The sequence below is a fragment of the Mytilus trossulus genome, chromosome 14, assembly GCF_036588685.1.
Source record: "Mytilus trossulus isolate FHL-02 chromosome 14, PNRI_Mtr1.1.1.hap1, whole genome shotgun sequence".
Lineage (NCBI taxonomy): Eukaryota > Metazoa > Mollusca > Bivalvia > Mytilida > Mytilidae > Mytilus > Mytilus trossulus.
Window position 1 is genome coordinate 55,357,655 of NC_086386.1, and position 20,206 is coordinate 55,377,860.

Below are 20,206 nucleotides of genomic sequence, written 5' to 3' on the forward strand. Positions count from 1 at the left end.
ACCATATGTATCTTTTTTACAGTAGAGGGTTTAAGTTTTAAAATGAATTTGCAAAAAGACATGCAAATGAACAGGTAGAGAAAACATGCTTACAAAAGCGCGATAATATGACACCTTACAAGTATAATGAAAAAAATGCGGTGCACAGCCTCCAACTGCTCGACAAAAGATTTTTTTTTATTTCTGGGATTCCTTTTACTATGATGACATATAAAAAATACAAATTTTTAAAAATGCCAATGCATGTACACCCATTGATATTATATCGTCTTCCATTTTGTCGTGCAAATAAAATAACAGAAATATTTTGAAAATATCATACGACTAAACTAGTTAAGGTGAGCTCCAGCAAAGTAGATCCTTAAAATAGTCTTGTACGAATAACGTATCACAAGGCGGAACGTTGTCAATTTGTATATATACAGAAATGTTATTCATACAGTCAGGATTCTTCTTCTTCAAAATTATCTCCCCATTACACCAGTTCATGCTCACAATCGTAGAAATAGAAGCCATTGTAGGGATGACGCTCTGCCAATTTTGCTCTTTAAAACTGATAAATTTATCAACATAGCACCATCACGATCGATCGTTATATGTCAGTTATATTTTAAAAGACAACTGTATCTACTTACTAATGAGCATCATCATCAGTTAATGATCTTGTCTGCATTGATTTAACTTAAAAGTAATGTCTGTTCGGGTGTCAGGTGGAATTTTCGAAAATTCTTAAGCATTTAAAAAATATTCTAATTGAATATTTCGTGGAAGGGCAGCCTGACTTAACATTTTCAGTGGTTGAAGATTATAAACCCTAGTTATCACACACAAGAAAATCATATTTTTTCGAAGATATCCATTTTCATCATTCAAATTAAAAGACTCGTCAAGTACTTTTAGAAAAAAAGAATAGCTATTCGAACACACTTACTCTGTTTTTGTGATTCATTAGATAGGTATTTCACTTGACCCATATATTTCATCTTTTCGTACTGTCACTTCTTTACGTTATAAAGTCAACCTGTAGTTTTGATATATATATAAATGATAGAATCTGAAGTGAGATGCTATATCAAATACTCTTGCTTTGTACGTTTTTAAAAACTAAGGATTTTCTTATCCCAGGCATAGATTACCTTAGCCGTATTTGGCACAACTTTTTGGAATTTTGGATCCTCAATGCTCTTCAACTTTGTACTTGTTTGGCTTTATAACTATTTTGATATGAGCGTCACTGATGAGTCTGATGTAGACGAAACGCGCGTCTGGCGTACTTAATTATAATCCTGGTACCTTTGATAAACAATTAAAGAAAAAATATAAACCACAAACATGCCTAACATAAAAAGGTGCACTCGATTCTCTCTTTTCAATACAATCGTTACCTATTTTGTGGATTTTTTTCTTGATTCACCTTATGGAAGGGCAGACACGAAAATTTTTGAACTAAAAGACTGATATATTCTCCGTCCGTGGTAAAAAAAAATTCGGAGGGTATGCATTTTCTACATCCAACTTATAGAGATACCCATGTCGTCGACTTGATATCTTATTGTTTTGCATTACTATGTAATAGATACATTGAAAACTTATGCAAATGGTGTTTTTAAAATAAAACACTTCGTAATTGAGAACAAAATTGTCGTTAAATTTGTTTCTATTAACTTTTGAAAATTTTGTTACTATATCAAACATTACAGTAAACATTTATCGCTTATGTCGATAAACAAAGAGCTTTGATTCTTTTGTTCTATTTCAAAAGTGTTTCCGCCTGCATATATCAAGACAAATTAAAATTTTAATCTGTTTCCTCTGGAACCATACACATGGGTTCGATTACCAAATATTCGTATGTTTTATTAATGTTTTTAATGCTCCATTTATTTGCATTGTGATTTTCTGGTCTGTGCGTACGTCTGTCCGTTCGTCTGTGTGTTTGTCCGTTTGTCCAGCTTCAAGTTAAATAAAATTGAAACTTAGTACACATTTTCCCTATGGTATGATATTTTTAATTCTAATGCCAAATTACAGTTTTACTCCATTTTCACAGTCCACTAAACATAGAAAATGATAGTGTAGATGAGACATTCGTGTATTTGTGACACATTCATGTTTCTTCAAATTTTCGTCGTATCGCTGTCAATTTGTGTTAAAATTTTAACATCGTTATTAATAAATATTTCATTGTTTACGAGAAATATGCAATTTACTATCATTGTCATAAATCTAAAATACGGCCAATTAAATTATAGTTTAGAAAAAGAAATTTATGAAACATATTTATATCCGCTAACCGAGCCCCTATTGAGATCGACAAACTAAACAAAAATGCTTTGAATACAATACGGATATTTCTTAGAATGGTCATCCTATAAAAGTTACGGTCGTCCTATATAAATTACAATCAGTCTTCACAAATTACGGTCATCCTTTACAAGTTACGGTCATCTTTTTACCAATCACGGTCATCTTTGTTTTATGTTACGGTCGTCTTGAAAATATTTTAATTATGATTTACGGTCATCTTAACGATTTTTCAAATCGAATTTCCCGTTTCATGCACATTTCTCGGAAGTAATTAGTGATTTCCGAGTGATTCGTTTATAAATTTACATCGTTTAAATGTATGATTGGTAAAGAAAATGATATAGAAACACTTTAACAGACAATACAGAAACTGACCTAATTTTTCATCCGACAACTGTGGATGACCGTGAATGCAGTTACGGTCATCCGCTTTACCCCAGTGAAGGATGTCAAGTGATTGCATCGACTCACACTCTCTGACGCTTCAACTAGCCAAGCTACATGCTAAGATATTTCTGATTATAAGTTATAATTATATAGATCTGACCAATACAACTGAATAGATAAAAGTATTACTTAACTTTTTACTATTTTTGTTATAAAAAATCTCAAGTCACAAATATGATTGTTTAACTAGAGGCTCCAAAGAGCCTGTGTCGCTCACCTTGGTCTATGTGAATATTAAACAAAGGAAGCAGATGGATTCATGACAAAATTGTGTTTTGGTGATGGTGATGTGTTTGTAAATCTTACTTTACTAGTCTTGCTGCTTACATTTATCTCTATTTATAATGAACTTGGCCCAGTAGTTTCAGTGGAAAATGTTAATAAAAATTTACAAATTTTATGAAAATTGTTAAAAATTGACTATAAAGGACAATAGCTCCTTAGGGGGTCAATTGACAATTTCGGTCATGTTGACTTATTTGTAAATCTTACTTTGCTGAACATAATTGCTGTTTACAGTTTATCTCTATCTATAATAAAATTTAAGATAATAACCAAAAACAGCAAAATTTCCTTAAAATTACCGATTCAGGGGCAGCAACCCAACAATGGGTTGTCAGATTCATCTGAAAATTATAGGGCAGATAGATCTTGATCTGATTAATAATTTTACCCCGTGTTGGATTTGCTCTAAATGCTTTGGTTTTGAGTTATAAGCCAAAAACTGCATTTTACCCCCATGTTCTATTTTTAGCTGTGGCGGCCATCTTGATTTGATAGTCGGGTCACCGGACACATTTTTAAAACAAGATACCACAAAGATGATGATTGCCAAGTCTGGATTAATTTGGCCCAGTAGTTTCAGAGGAGAAGATTTTTGTAAAAGATAACTAAGATTTACGAAAAATGGTTAAAAATTGACTATAAAGGGCAATAACTCCTAAACGGGTCAACTGACCATTTCGGTCATGTTGACTTATTTGTAAATCCTACTTTACTAAACATTATTGCTGTTTACAGTTTATCTCTTTCTATAATAATATTCAAGATAATAACCAAAAACTGCAAAATTTCCACAAAATTACCAATTCAGGGGCAGCAACCCAACAACGGGTTGACCGATTCATCTGAAAATTTCAGGGCAGATAGATCTTGACCTGATAAACAGTTTTACCACGTGTCAGATTTCCTCTAAATGCTTTGGTTTTTGAGTTATAAGCCAAAAACTGCATTTTACCCCTATGTTCTATTTTTTGCCGTGGCGGCCATCTTGGTTGGATGACCGGGTCACGCCACACATTTTTTAAACTAGATACCCCAATGATGATTGTGGCCAAGTTTGGTTCAATTTGGCCCAGCAGTTTCAGAGGAGAAGATTTTTGTAAAAGATAACTAAGATTTACGAAAAATGGTTAAAAATTGACTATAAAGGGCAATAACTCCTAAACGGGTCAACTGACCATTTCAGTCATGTTGACTTATTTGTAAATCCTTCTTTACTAAACATTATTGCTGTTTACAGTTTATCTCTATCTATAATAATATTCAAGATAATAACCAAAAACTGCAAAATTTCCACAAAATTACCAATTCAGGGGCAGCAACCCAACAACGGGTTGACCGATTCATCTGAAAATTTTAGGGCAGATAGATCTTGACCTGATAAACATTTTAACCCATGTCAGATTTCCTCTAAATGCTTTGGTTTTTGAGTTATAAGCCAAAAACTGCAGTTTACCCCTATGTTCTATTTTTAGCTGTGGCGGCCATCTTGATTGGTTGACCGGGTCACGCCACACATTTTTTAAACTAGATACCCCAATGATGATTGTGGCCAAGTTTGGTTCAATTTGGCCCAGTAGTTTCAGAGGAGAAGATTTTTGTAAAAGATAACTAAGATTTACGAAAAATGGTTAAAAATTGACTATAAAGGGCAATAACTCCTAAACGGGTCAACTGACCATTTCTGTCATGTTGACTTATTTGTAAATCCTACTTTACTAAACATTATTGCTGTTTACAGTTTATCTCTATCTATAATAATATTCAAGATAATAACCAAAAACTGCAAAATTTCCACAAAATTACCAATTCAGGGGCAGCAACCCAACAACGGGTTGACCGATTCATCTGAAAATTTCAGGGCAGATAGATCTTGACCTGATAAACATTTGTATCCCATGTCAGATTTCCTCTAAATGCTTTGGTTTTTGAGTTATAAGCCAAAAACTGCATTTTACCCCTATGTTTAATTTTTAGCCGTGGCGGCCATCTTGGTTGGTTGACCGGGTCACGCCACACATTTTTTAAACTAGATACCCCAATGATGATTGTGGCCAAGTTTGGTTCAATTTGGCCCGGTAGTTTCAGAGGAGAAGATTTTTGTAAAAGTTAACAACGACGACGGACGACGGACGACGGACGACGGACGCCGGACGCAAAGTGATGGGAAAAGCTCACTTGGCCCTTCGGGCCAGGTGAGCTAAAAATAAATCTACATCGTACACGTATTTCAATTAATTTATGAATCATGACTTTGAAAACATTTTAGCACCGTTTATTTATGAAATTTCATTTGAATTGTTTACAACCGTATGATATAATTCTTTTGTTCCAATTTCATTTTTACATTCTTCAAATTTCAAAAGTTTCAAATGATTTGTATGGTGGTGAATTACAGTAACATGTTATGCAGTTCATACTCGTCAGATTTGTATCTTTTTCTGTCTTTCACAGAATCAGATGTATTATCTTGATGTAGATCTCTCTGATTTATAATCCGTTTAATAAAGTATCCAGTTGCGATCAATATTAACAATAACACAAAAAGTAACACGATAGCTAAAATAAAGTAATTAAGAGAACACGTATTTTCTTTAAAGAATATACGACATGAATTTGGTGATGTTGAAGGCGTTGTTATTGTTGTTGTTGTCGTTGTTATTGTTGTCGTTGTTAATGGTGTTGTTGTTGTACCTGTGAAAGAATGTATAGTCTGAATGTGGCGATAACAATCTACATGTAATTTTGAAGTCTATAGATATAGTTTATCTCTTAATGTATCATTATCTGTTTTACTGAGTTACTTTGTTTCAAATATTTAAACAAACTCAAAATTGTAAAAAAAATGTGACGTGACTTGCAATTGAAATCAATATTTGGCGAAATGTCCCTTTGTTGGCATATTTGGTAGGTACATGCAACAGTGTTCTAGCTGTAGTATATAAAGCGACAAACAAGCACAACTGACTGGCGAATCAAGCATGAATCTGTTATTTAAAGGGACGTTTATCGACTATTTAAAAAATTACTAAAATGAGTGTTGTATATATTCATTTTATACACGCATTAGGCATTTTCTTCTCATTACATGAAAGGAAAAATATCAGACGTGTAACTCGAAAAGTGTACTTTTAAGGTATAGTGTTTTAGTTGATTTTTATTTGCGATAAAAGCGAACATCTCTTGTATAGTCACATAACTTATATACATTTTTTGATCATATAGCGCTTCAACTGTTTTTGTTTTTATAAATCATTTGCATTCAAATATTCGGCTTTGAGAGTTCCTGATGAAAAAGCTATATCCTGAAAAGCGCTTCGGAAGCATGACATGTTTAATATGATGACTCATGGCCGTTAGCTGTACGTATATATATAAATCTAATTTGTTGATTTAGAAAAATAATGTGCCATCCTAAGTTTAAACTCTTCAAGATTTATCGGAATTGCATTCATTGATAGAGGAACCAAGCTACGATAAAAACGTACACTTATAAGATTGCAATTTTAGCGCAAGTATGTACGGATATGTACAACATACATAAGCAAACAAAATCGAATTAAGAGTATACGGTGAATAAGCGGGATTTACTAAGTTTTTTATAAAATGTTATCATACCTGACACATTAATGACTTCTCCCGAATTTGACTTTAAATGACTGTTGCATTTTGAAAGGCCTTCTGGAACATATTTATTTTGATTTTCAAAAGATTCATTAAGCATGACAGCCATTCCTTCGATCATATGTTTATCAATGTGACAGTGCAAGAACCATACTCCTGGATTCCTAGCATCTATTCTAATAATCACATAGCCTCCATACGGTACAATAATCGTATCTTTGCGTATGGGATTATTTAAGTTTATGCCTGGTATATTCTTGTAATCGTTCCATGATTCGTTTTTCCATTTGGCGTTGTTGCACTGGCTTTGATTATTAGTTAGTGTTTCACTGCATTGTATGTCCTCTGTAAATACAAACTTGCCATCATTTGTTACTGTAGGGAAAACCATCTTAAGAACTTCAAACGTGTGACCGTGCATATGGACAGGATGAGAAATTGTTGCTTCTTGACCAAGAACCATTAGAACCATTATGACTTCAGATCCAGAAGATAAAGGTAACGAATAGCTACATCTACAGGTTGTTTCATCGTCACATTTACCACAATTGGTGTCCGTTTCAGACGGTTGTGTCAGCGGAGCTACTGTTGGTGAGTGATAAATGTGTCCATTTATGGATGAATGACCATTGGGGAATCCAAAGTTCAAGAAATGTAATAATTTGTCATTTGTTTTTGGTATGTGTTCGCTACTAAACGCATCATTATCAATATGTTTCTTAGATTTCAAGTCAGAGATGGGAATGCAAGTAAAATCTGTGTTCTTTGGGTAAGTACGAAAAGGGCAATTGAGAACTAGGAGTCGTTTGTCAATATGTCTATTAACGGAAACAAGAGAATCATCATTTGAATAGTTAACAACAGTAAGAAATGCAAGTCCAATATCATTTCCAAATGTAAGATTTGGTGACGACAGAACACGAACATTCATAGTGTACATTTCATCTTTAACATAACTTAAATCGATTTCAAAGTTATAACGTTCCGCTGGAAATATGATTATTTTATCTACAACTTCCGGCTGAACTTCAAACCCGTCAGTTTCAGACACAATCAATTTTAAACCCGGAATCGAAAATAATAAGGTACTATGCGAACCGACCGCAATCAGCCTGAACAAATTTCGCTCAAGTTTATTAAAGTTGAATGTTTCAAGGGGTGCACGAATATCCTGGAATTGTCCTCGTCCGTTGATTAAGATTGAGTGAGGTTGGGGAAGTGGACTGATGTTAAGTAATTCAACTGCATTAAACATATGGTTCCATTCTTGAATTAGAATAATATGCTGTTTCGTTGGTGGCTCTCCTTTAAGAAGTACAATAAAAGCACCATATAAACCCATATCTCTTTGGATGCCTAAGTGAGAGTGGTACCAATAGGATCCTCCGAAACGAGGCTTGAATGTGTAATTAAATGATTGACCTGGCAATATTGGGCATTGTGAAACATAAGCAACACCATCCATGGCTGGATGTTCCAGTTGATCAATGCCATGCCAGTGAATAGTAACAGACTCATTAACCAGATAGTTATGAACAATTATCGTGATATATTGGTGATGATACATGAAAATAGGAGGACCTGGCATGGTTCCATTGGCAGTGATAAGTTTTCTAGTTAGGTTCCAACCGTCAGCAGATATGATGTCATCTATTGGAACAGCACCTTTGTGCGAGTATAATCGACGACCCTTTGCATACACTCGAACATCATTTTTATCCTGCATTGTATACTTTGATCTGATATCAATAGATGTAAAGCAGTGGTTGGCAGTTTCATCACAAGTAAACCCAATAGTGTGACCAATGAATCCATAAATCACCAAAAAAAAAGAAAACGGCATCTGCGAATAGAAACATAATTTCATGTTAAGAACACAATATGTTGTATATACAGACTAACCCGGTGTCATATGGTATTTTGAACCCCATGGTAAAATGACCCTAGGATCAAAATACCGCTATGGTAAATTAACCCCCCCCCCCCCTGTATGGAAAATTGACCCCCATGGTAAATTGAACCCCCGTGGTTTTTTTTCATCCTAGAAGATTATTAGAACATTATACATTATTCTAAAGCTTATCATAGATTAAAAAATCATTCATAAAAGAAGGGGAGGTACATTTTCCATCATTGATTAAAAGAAATATCTTTGCTGGGTATAAGTGCTCTGAAGTCTTTACCAACAAAATGTCATTCAAAATACTTATTGATACATTATAACTAGACCATGTAGAATTATTTGTAATTATAATATATGTATATATATATATATAGACAAGTCTTAATTGAAAACTACGTTCAAACCTATGATTGCGTTGGATAAAAACCGTAATTTTTATACGTGTGCATGTACAACCAATTTCGTTGTAGAAGGGTCTAAATACAGCACAAACAACATTTTCCAAAAGACCAAAAAAGTGAAAAAGTATATTCAAGCAAAACATGTAAAACGCATTTTACTAACAGGTCGAACAACTGATGTTCTTTAACCCTGCTGACTGCCGTTGGCGATTGCCAAATAAAATTGATATACTAAACAGAAAACAATAAACTTTTGGCTGTTATGCTTATCTATATAAGAGTAGTTTTGATTTTCCATGTTAAAAAATGGGGAAGGGGGTCAAATTACCATGACTCAGTTTAATTTAAAAAGTAAAATGTTTAAAACATCTGTTCTAGCATGTCAAACATATACAAACTAATATTTGAGTAATATTACTATGTAAAGGAGTGAGAATAGCTAGAATTTTTTAAATTGAAGGTGTAAATGGGGGAGGGTCAATATACTGGCAGTGGTTCAAAATATCATGTCTAAGAAAAAAATTCAAAACATCTTTTTAAGCATGGAAAATATATGCTAACTACTGATTTGAGTATAATTAAAATAGTAAGGAGTTAGAATTGCCAGAACTTTGGAAATTCAAAGTTTTTAGTAGGGGGTTCAATATACCACAGGGGGGTAAAAATACCATGGCAAAGTAAAATGTTCAAAACATCTGTTCCAGCAAGTTTAATACAAACAAACTACTTATTGGTGTATTCTAACTACATAAAAGACTTAGATTTGCCAAAATTTGGGGAAATTAAAGGTCTAAAGTAGGGGTTCAATATACCATGACAGGGGGGGGGGGGGTCAAAATATCATGGCTAGGTAAAATTTTCAAACATATCTTTTCCACCAAGTTTAACACATACAAACTAGTTGTAATCTAAAAGAGTTGGAATTGCCAGAACTTTAGAAATTCAATGTCTTTAGACATGTTAGAAGAGGGTTCAATATACCGCAGGGGGGTAAAAATACCATGGCGAAGTTAAATTTTCAAAACATCCTTTCCAGCAAGTTTAATACATACAAACTAATTACTGGAGTAGTGTAACTACATAAAAGACTTAGAATTACCAGAATTTTGGAAATTAAAGGCCTAGAGAAGGGGTTTAATATAACGCAGGGGTTCGATATACCATGACAGGGGGGGGGGGGGTCAAAATACCATGGCTAAGTAAAATTTTCAAAAATATCTTTTCCACAAAGTTTAACACATACAAACTATTTGTATTCTAAAAGAGTTAAAATTGCCAGAATTTTGGAATTTAAAGGTCTAGAGTAGGGGGTTCAATATAACATGGCAGGGGGTCAAAATACCATGGAGAAGTAACATTTTTAAAACATCTTTTCCACCAAGTTGAACACATACAAACTAGTTGTAATCTAAAAGAGTTGGAATTGCCAGAACTTTAGAAATTCAAGGTCTTTAGAAGAGGGTTCAATATACCGCAGGGGGGTAAAAATACCATGGCAAAGTTAAATTTTCAAAACATCCTTTCCAGCAAGTTCAATACATACAAAGTACTTATTAGAGTAGTCTAACTACATAAAAGACTTAGAATTGCCAGAATTTTGGAAATTAAAGGCCTAGAGTAGGGGTTTAATATAACGCAGGGGGTCCAAATACCATGGCTTGGTAAAATTTTCAAAACATCTTTTCCAGCAAGTTTAATTAATACAAACTACTTATAGGTTTATTCTTACTACATAAAAGAGTTAGAATTGCCAGAATTGTGGACATTAAAGGTCTAGAGTAGGGGGTTCAATATACCATGACAGGGGGATCAAAATACCATGGCAAAGTAAAATTTTCAAAATATCTTTTCCAACAAGTTTAATACAAACAAACAACTTATTGGGGGTATTCTAACTACATAAAAGAGTTAGAATTACTAGAGTTTTGGAAATTAAAGGTCTAGAGTAGGAGGTTCAATATACCTGGCAGGGGTCAAAATACCATAGCAAAGTAAAATTTTCAAAACATCTGTTCCAGCAAGTTTAATACATACAAACTACTTATTGGTGTATTCTAACTACATAAAAGAGTTAGAATTGCCAGAAGTGTGGAAATTAAAGGTCTAGAGTAGGGGTTCGATATACCATGACAGGGGGGTCAAAATACCATGGCTAAGTAAAATTTTCAAAAATATCTTTTCCACAAAGTTTAACACATACAAACTATTTGTATTCTAAAAGAGTTAAAATTGCCAGAATTTTGGAATTTAAAGGTCTAGAGTAGGGGGTTCAATATAACATGGCAGGGGATCAAAATACCATCGAGAAGTAAAATTTTTAAAACATCTTTTCCAGCAAGTTTAATACATACAAACTACTTATTGGTGTATTCTAACTACATGAAAGAGTTAGAAATACCAGAATTGTGGAAATTAAAGGTCTAGAGTAGGGGTTCGATATATCATGACAGGGGGGGGTCAAAATTACCATGGCTAAGTAAAATTTTCAAAAATATCTAATCCACCAAGTTTAACACATACAAACTATTTGTATTCGAAAAGAGTTAGAATTGCCAGAATTTTGGAAATTAAAGGTCTAGAGTAGGGGGTTCAATATACCTTGGCAGGGGGTCAAAATACCATGGAAAAGTAAAATTTTCAAAACATCTTATCCAGCAAGTTTAATACATAGAAACAACTTATTGGAGTAGTATTACTATGTTTAGCAATTAGAATGCTTGAATTTTGGGAATTCAAGGTCTAGAGTAAAGGGGGAGGGGGGTTCAATATACCATGGTAAGGGGGTCAAAATACCGTAGAAAAGTAGAATTTTCAAAATATCTTTTCTATCATGTAAAATACATACAAACTACTTATTGCAGTATTAATACTATGTTAAGGAGTTAGAATAGCTTTAATTTTTTAAATATATGGCCTAAAGTAGGGAGTTCAATTTACCGCAGGGGGGGTCAAAATACCATGGCTATGTCAAATTTTCATCTTTTCCATCATGTTTAATACACATAAACTACTTATTGGAGTATTATTACTATGTTAAGGAGTTAAAATAGCTCGAATTTTGAAATTCAAGGTCTATAGTAGGGGATTCAATATACCATAGTAGCTAGGGGGTCAAATTACCATGGCAAAGTAAAATTTTCATAACATCTTTTCCATCATGTTTAAGGAGGCTCGAGAGTATAAAAATTTCAGAAAAAAATTAAACGTTATTTTTTTCGTTACAAATTTTATTTATTAATTTATTGGTGGTTTCCTTATCATATGGTACATAAATCATTCAAATAAATCATTTCGTTTTGGCCCCAGATGACTTTCAAAATGTATGTATTATTGAAAAAGCTCCAAATTATCGCCCTTTGGTGCAAAAATGCCGTTGAATTTAAAAAATCAAGCCATTCTAACTCCTTACCATGATAGTGATAATACTCCAATAAGTAGTTTGTATGTATTAAACATGATGGAAAAGATGTTTTGAAAATTTTAAATAGCCATGGTATGTTGACCCCCCTGCGGTAAATTGAACCCCCTGCTTTAGGCCATATATTTAAAAAAAAAAAACTCAAGCTCTTCTAACTGCTAAACATAGTTATACTTCTCCAATAAGTAGTTTGTTTGTTAAAAAAAAAAGAAAAAAAAAGCACAAATGTATCACTGTTAATATTATGTCCACTTTTTTAAACATATTTTTCGTATGTATATTTTATTAAGAAATAATTCGTTTATATGCCTATATGTATATACTGCAAAAAGTGCAATCCTTGCTAAGCTATACCAAACTGAATAGCTTAGCAAGGATTACACTTTTTGCAGTATATACATATAGGCATATAAACGAATTATGAAATTGATAATCATGCTATATGGCAAAGTACATGTATAATAGAAAAGATTAAAAACTGTGTCAACGTTTGGAAAAGCAGGAAACTTTCATGTAGTGGTATAACCTAAAGAGTAAAAAATTTCATATTGCCCATGTGTAGTTATGAAATTGAAATGCGGGGACTTCTTGAAAAATATTCAAAAGAAATAAACAATATTATTTGGAATTTTATATGGGACGGGAAGGTTAACCAAATAGAACATGTAGACAGACAGGTTTGTTGTCTTGATAAAAAAAAGGGCAGAATGGGCATGATTAGTACAGACTTATTCATTAGAAGTGAGCAAATCAAGTCTCTTTATCGAATTCTCCATGAACCGTTAGAAAGCTGGAATGCGTTTGGCAAGTATTGGCTTCGACAATTTGACAACAAGTATAATGATCAGTATTTTTTATGTAAATGTTCAAATATTAAAGGACTAAATCTTAAAAATGTTCCTTTATTTTATCAGAAAATGATTTATACATGGTCTAATTTTCGAAAAATTGGAGATAATCCCAAAACTAAGAACGAGGTACTTCATATGAGACTATTTGGTAAATTAAATTCAAAAATTTCATTTCTAAATAACCCATTGTTTATTCTTCCTTTCTAAAAAGTAACATGAAATATATCAAAGACATATTGAATGAAGAAACCAACAAATTTAACAGTTGTTGTTCGATATTTGAAAAGCTTGTAGATAAAAGAAACTGCACATCGGAATTTTCAAGAGTTAAACGTTCAATATAATTGACTTCTTACAAATTTTAGAAATTGATAATGAAATTAATAAAAAAACAAACATAGAATTGAAACTTTCTAATGCAATGGTTATATTAGACAGAAATGGAAAATAATCAAACCTAAAGAATTAAACCAGACACAAGTTGTTTCCTTTTTCCTTTTTCCTTTTTCGATATTCAAATTTTGAAAATATTCAAGTCCAAACTGAATTTTTTTTTCCTGAAAAATATTTTCCTCAAATTTTTTTTCCTCATTTTTTTCGTTTCCTTATTCGTTTTCTATTTCCTTTTTCGATTTTCATTTCCTTATTCGGTTTCTATTTTCTTTTTTGATTTTTATTTCCTTATTCGGTTTCTTTTTCCTTTTTCGATTATCATTTCCTTATTAGGTTTCTTTTTCCTTATTCGGTTTCTATTTCCTTATTTGATTTTCATTTCCTTATTCGGTTTCTATTTCCTTTTTAGATTTTCATTTCCTTATTCGGTTTCTATTTCCTTTTTCGATTTTATTTCCTTATTCGTTTTCTATTTCCTTTTTCGATTTTCATTTCCTTATTCAGTTTCTTTTTCCTTTTTTGATTTTCATTTCCTTATTCGGTTTCTATTTCCTTTTTAGATTTTCATTTCCTTATTCGGTTTCTTTTTCCTTTTTTAATTTTCATTTCATTATTCGGTTTCTTTTTCCTTTTTCGATTTTCATTTCCTTATTTGGTTTCTATTTCCTTTTTTTTGGTTTTCATTTCCTTATTCAGTTTCCTTTTCCTTATTCGGTTTCTATTTCCTTATTCGATTTTCATTTCCTTATTCGGTTTCTTTTTCCTATTTTCGGTTTCTATTTCCTTATTCGATTTTCATTTCCTTATTCGGTTTCTATTTCCTTTTTCGATTTTCATTTCCTTATTCGTTTTCTATTTCCTTTTTCGATTTGCATTTCCCTATTCAGTTTGTATTTCTTTTTTTGATTTTCATTCCCTTATTCGTTTCTTTTTCCTTCTTCAGTTTCTTTTTCCTTATTCGATTTTCATTTCCTTATTCGGTTTCGTTTTCCTTTTTCGGTTTCTATTTCCTTATTAAGTCTTTCCTCTTTTCTGTGGAAAGACTTATTGTTTTAGTTCTGATTATTATTAGGTCTTTCCACTTTTCTGTGGAAAGACCTATTGCATTTGTTCTGATTATTAAGTCTTTCCACTTTTCTATTGTATCGTATAGTTTAAGCGCTTTTAAATTTCACCCTGCTAAGACGAACCATTTTCTTTGTAAGAGTTATCTCCCTATTTACTGTTAATCATCTGTGTGCATCTCCTTCATAACAAAAAAAGATATCGACAAAATTCTTTTTACAAATTGTTCGTTACATCCTCAGTAATTTTTGGCTAATTTGGATCGAAGCGATTCGATGAAATTTTATAGGAATTATCTACCTTTACAAAATAAATTTGTTGGTATATTTTTTTAACTCATAAACAGTTAAGCGTATTACCCCGGAATGTTTTTATTTGAGTTCCCTAGGTCCTAACTTAGAAAATGAGGTCAAGGTCAAAGGTCAAGGTCAAGTTCTCAATTGTGACTTTTGCTTGTTTTTGCATTTTCTCTGACACTTTGAGAGATACATATAAAAGAAAAAGTGCAAAATGTCAGCTTTATTGTAATGAAGATATGCTACATTTAGTCTTATACAATGAAATAGCATCTTATAGGAGTTGATGCCCCTGTAATGCCTTGATATGAGGTTATTTGATTATAACTTCAATTAAGTTCATTATAAAGACATTTGACCTTATACAAAAGGTTAAGTGACAAATGACCTTGAAAAATGGCTACCGGAAGTGACCTTGAGAAAACCGGAAGTAGCTTTTTTTGCAATTTTTCACATAAAAGTACTCAGAAACCATATATTTTCTCATATAGATACATGAACAGATTACTGAAGACTAAAAATGACTTCCAACAAACCGGAAGTGGCCAATTATCTCCCATTCTACATACAAAAGTATATAGAAACTATATATTTTTGGAATCAGTGTGAAAGAAGCTATCATATGAGACCGGATGTGACATTCATTTCACCGGAAGTAGCATATTATCTCCCTTATATCACTCAAAAAGATAATCAAAATGTCCACTAAGTTGCATGAGACTAACTCATCAAAATGTCCACTAAGTAGCATGAGACTGAGTTGTTTCTTCGTATGTAAAGAACTGTCTAGTACCGCAGTCCCACTAGGCCACGATCGCACTACGATCTGTGAAAAAAATGCAAATTTTGATGATCGTAGTAAGGTCGTGGTGAGGTCTTCAAGATCGTGATGAGCGTGGACAACTTTGAACATGTTCAAAACAATCGTGTTGCGGTCGTGGCGAAATCATGTCGTAGTAGAAGCGTAGATGATTAATAAGAATATATATCCAAAATGTCAACTTAAATGGCATGAATTTTATGGCCACGAAATTAATTGAAAAATAGTATGGGGCAATTTGAAAAAAGTTAATATCACTAATAAATTGTTAGAACTTCAATGCAAATACATTCACAATATCATATAAACGGAAAGTAGACTTACAATTGTCAAACGGAAAATGTCATATTTGCCAAACTGCTAATAATACTGAAAATCTGCAACATTTATTTTTCGATTGCAATACAACAAAATTCATCATTAGTAAAATGTTTTTTTTTATATTACTTAATTTATATTGATTACGGTAATCCATGTTTTGAAGATGCACTCGATTATGTTATAAGGTACTGTGAATCTGGTTTATAGGTACACTCGTTTATGTTATAATGTTATATTATTTATCACTAGTATTACATTCTAGAAAGATATTCCTTTTTTTCACTCATTGTCATATAAAAGAATATAAGTATTATTACATGTATACTATTTTTTTCTGATAATACAATGCACTTCAGCCTCCTGCTTCCAGGACAGTTGGTTTAAATGTGAACGGGAATTCACAGTTTGCATCCTAGGAAACTGAGGAAATTGTAAACAGGAAATATTTGGAATAAACAAGTATCAATTTAAAAAAAAAGTAGTTTGTTTGTATTAAACATGCTAGAAAAGATATTTTGAAAATTTTACTTTTCCATGGTATTTTGACCCCCCAACCATGGTATATTGAACCCCCTACTATACCTTGCAATTCAAACATTCAAGCTATTCTTACTCCTACATAGTCATGATAGTAGTAATACTACAATAAGTATTTTGTATGTATTAAACATGCTAGAAAAGATATTTTGAAAATTTTACTTTTCCATGGTGTTTTGCCCATGGTATATTGAACCCCCTGCTATAGAATTTGAATTTCAAAAATTCAAGCTATTCTAACTCCTTAACACAGTTGAAATACTCCAATTAGTAGTTTGTCTGTATTAAACTTGCTGGAAAAGATACTTTGAAAATTTTACTTTTCCATGGTATTTTGACCCCCTTACCATGGTATATTGAACCCCAAACTATAGACCTTAAATTTCAAAAATGCAAGCTATTCTAACTGCTTAACATAGTAATACTACTCCAACAAGTAGTTTGTTTGTATTAAACATGATAGATTAGATATTTTGAAAATTTTACATTGCCATGGTATTCTGACCCCCTGCGGTAAATTCAACCCCCTGCTATAGTCAATTTATTTTAAAAATGCAAGATATTCTAACTGCTTAACATAGTAATACTACTCCAATAAGTAGTTTGTTTGTATTAAACATGCTAGAAGAGATAAATTTGAAAATTTTACTTTTCCATGGTATTTTAACCCCCGTACCATGGTATATTGAACCCCCTACTATACCTTGAATTTCAAAAATTCAAGCTTTTCTTACTCCTTCATAGTGGTAATACTCCAATAAGTAGTTTGTATGTATTAAACGTGCAAGAAAAGATATTTTGAAAATTTTACTTTTCCATGGTATTTTGACCCCCGTACCATGGTATATTGAAACCCCTACTACCATGAATACATACATTAAATTTCAAAAATTCAAGCTATTCTAACTGCTTAACAAAGTAATACTACTCCAATTAGTAGTTTGTTTGTATTAAACATGCTGGAAACGATATTTTGAAAATTTTACTTTTCCATGGTAATTTGAACCCCCTACTATAGACCTTGAATTTTAAAAAAAATCAACCTATTCTAACTCCTTTACATAGTAAAAGAACTCTAATAAAAAGTTTGTATGTATTAAATATGCGGGAAAAGATGATTTGAACATTTTACTTAGCCAAGGTAATTAGCCCCCCTGCAGTATATTGAACCCCCTACTATAGACATTGAATTTCAAAAATTCAAGCTATTCTAACTAAGATAAAGAGAAGACTAGATTAGATAAAGATATTTTATTCCCTTATCGTAGGGCTCTTAACAAGCATGTAATCACATAAAGTAAAAAAAAGCCATTCTTTCCTACTAACTCCTTAACATAGTAATAATACTCCAATAAGTAGTTTGTATGTATTAAACATGATGGAAAAGATGTTTTGAAAATTTTACATAGCCATGGTATTTTGACCCCCCTGTGGTAAATTGAACCCCCCTACTTTAAAACCTCAAATTAAAAAAAGTATAGCCATCAAATTGTTAATTAGATTACCTCCAATACTATTTATCATAAACAGGGGGGTTCAAAATACCATTTGTGAATAATGAATCCGGGGTCAAATTATCATGCGACACCGGCTCTAAATAAATCGTTGAGGTAGATGGAGGTATACATTAAAATCCATAGATTTCATACTACAGATAATGAAAAACTGTTAGATTGTGTATACATTATACATGAAAAACCTAATTTTATGTGATACAGAGTAAACTACGCCATAACATTTAAAGAAAACATATGCGAAATTAAAACATTTTTTTGAAATATGCTTTCAGATAAGAAATAAAAATGGGGTCAAGTTGCAAAAAAAAACCCCGAATCTCTCTTGATATTCGGGTTATTTTGTGAAATACAGCCGTCAATTGTGAACAAAAACATATAACTTTCTATATTAGCATGACAAATCTACTCTCGAAATTTGCACATTTCATTTAAGCAATAGACCGATTGTTATTTGATATAATCAAAAATCCAAGATGAAGACACTCAGGGCAAGAACCTCAAAAGAAAAACCACTTTAAAAAAAAATTGCATGTTCCCGCTGAGAATATTACTCAAAACCGTAATTTCTCCAACGTTTGACAAATGCATTACGGAAAGGAGAAATGATTCTTGTTGATATTTTTTATCTATTCTGAATTGATTCTTTCATTTCCAGGTATGTCCACACGTGTTACCCTGCTTTATTCTTACATATTACTATAAAGTCCACCTTGTAAAACGGACAAGGATTTGCAAACATGTAAACATCGAGCTACAAATTTCAGTTGCATGACGTCAAGGGACACGTCAAGGGACACTGCTGGTGATCCGATGGATACATGTTTATCTTTTTTTTTTTTTTTAATTACACTTTCATGTATTTTTATTGTTAATATACACAGTCACGTATATTGATTTACAGTGTTTTGTTTAAATTATGATATTCAGGATTAAAATCAATCTACCAAAACTTACCTGTATTATTACTGATCTATTTTCACACCTTGTACATTATGTATCAGTATTGTTAAAACTTGTGACACAAGAAGGCCATTTGTTGAGCCGAAATATTTGTCAACACGATTTTATAACAACATTTTCGTTTAATAACACCTTATATCAGTACCGTTGTGCAAATCTTTAGACTGATATATATATATATATATATATATATATATATATAAGTGCCTATAAATAGCAGCACATGACATACAAATCTATGGGAGTGTGGATTAATCAGTACAGAGATTAATTCAATTACACAAATAAAATTATATATAAATTGCAGCACATGACATACAAATCTATGGGAGTTATATATATATATATATATAAGTTAGAAATAAAAAGTACAGGTTCCTGCGACGAACGAGGAGAAAAATACGAATCAGATCTTTTCTAATATTGTTAGGTTGATTTGCTAGGCACTTTTTATATCATATATTAAGAACTTCATCGCTAAAATATGAGCAATGTCTAATATTTGATTTTTACTATAAAAAACATACGACTTGAGGCTTGAAACGTGACTATTTCTGTATATATCTATACCAACTATTCTTAAATATATGATTTTTAAGGTCCATACGACTTGAGGTTTGAAACGTGACTATTTCTGTATATATCTATACCAACTATTATTGAATATATGATTTTTAAGGTCCATGTAATTTCCTATATGGCCTGTGACCCAACAGTTTTTTTTATATTTTTTGTACATATTGTAGGGATCAACTGTGCAAAGGTTGAAAAAACCTACCATTTTAAAATTAGACACCCATACCACCTGCACTTCATGTTATTTTCCAACGGACATTACTCTGTTTAAGAAAACGATCGTCCACTTTTATTATGTTTTTAGAACTTGTCCAAGATGTTGCTGTTATCAACATATATTGTAAAAGTTTTATAGAAATCTTTCAATAATTGTACTATAGTATAAGTGTTATAAAAATCTGGCAAGAAATGACCCCAAGGGACCGCTTACGAGTTCATTTTCCATAAAGGAGTAGGTCCAGTAAGACCATATTTTGGCCCCAAAATAA

At 32.1% G+C, this 20,206-nt stretch overlaps 1 protein-coding gene across 1 annotated transcript in view; it reads right to left on the minus strand.

Moving 5' to 3' along the window:
• Positions 1-5,428: 5,428 nt before the first annotated feature.
• LOC134697895 (uncharacterized) overlaps positions 5,429-20,206 on the minus strand; it is a 41,447-nt gene continuing 26,669 nt past the window's right edge. The window contains exons 2-3 of the mRNA XM_063560182.1: positions 6,655-8,503; positions 5,429-5,730 (exon numbers count right to left, since the gene is read on the minus strand). Of these exons, the coding sequence (XP_063416252.1) occupies positions 5,429-5,730; positions 6,655-8,503 (2,151 nt within the window). The remainder of the gene's footprint in view (positions 5,731-6,654; positions 8,504-20,206) is intronic.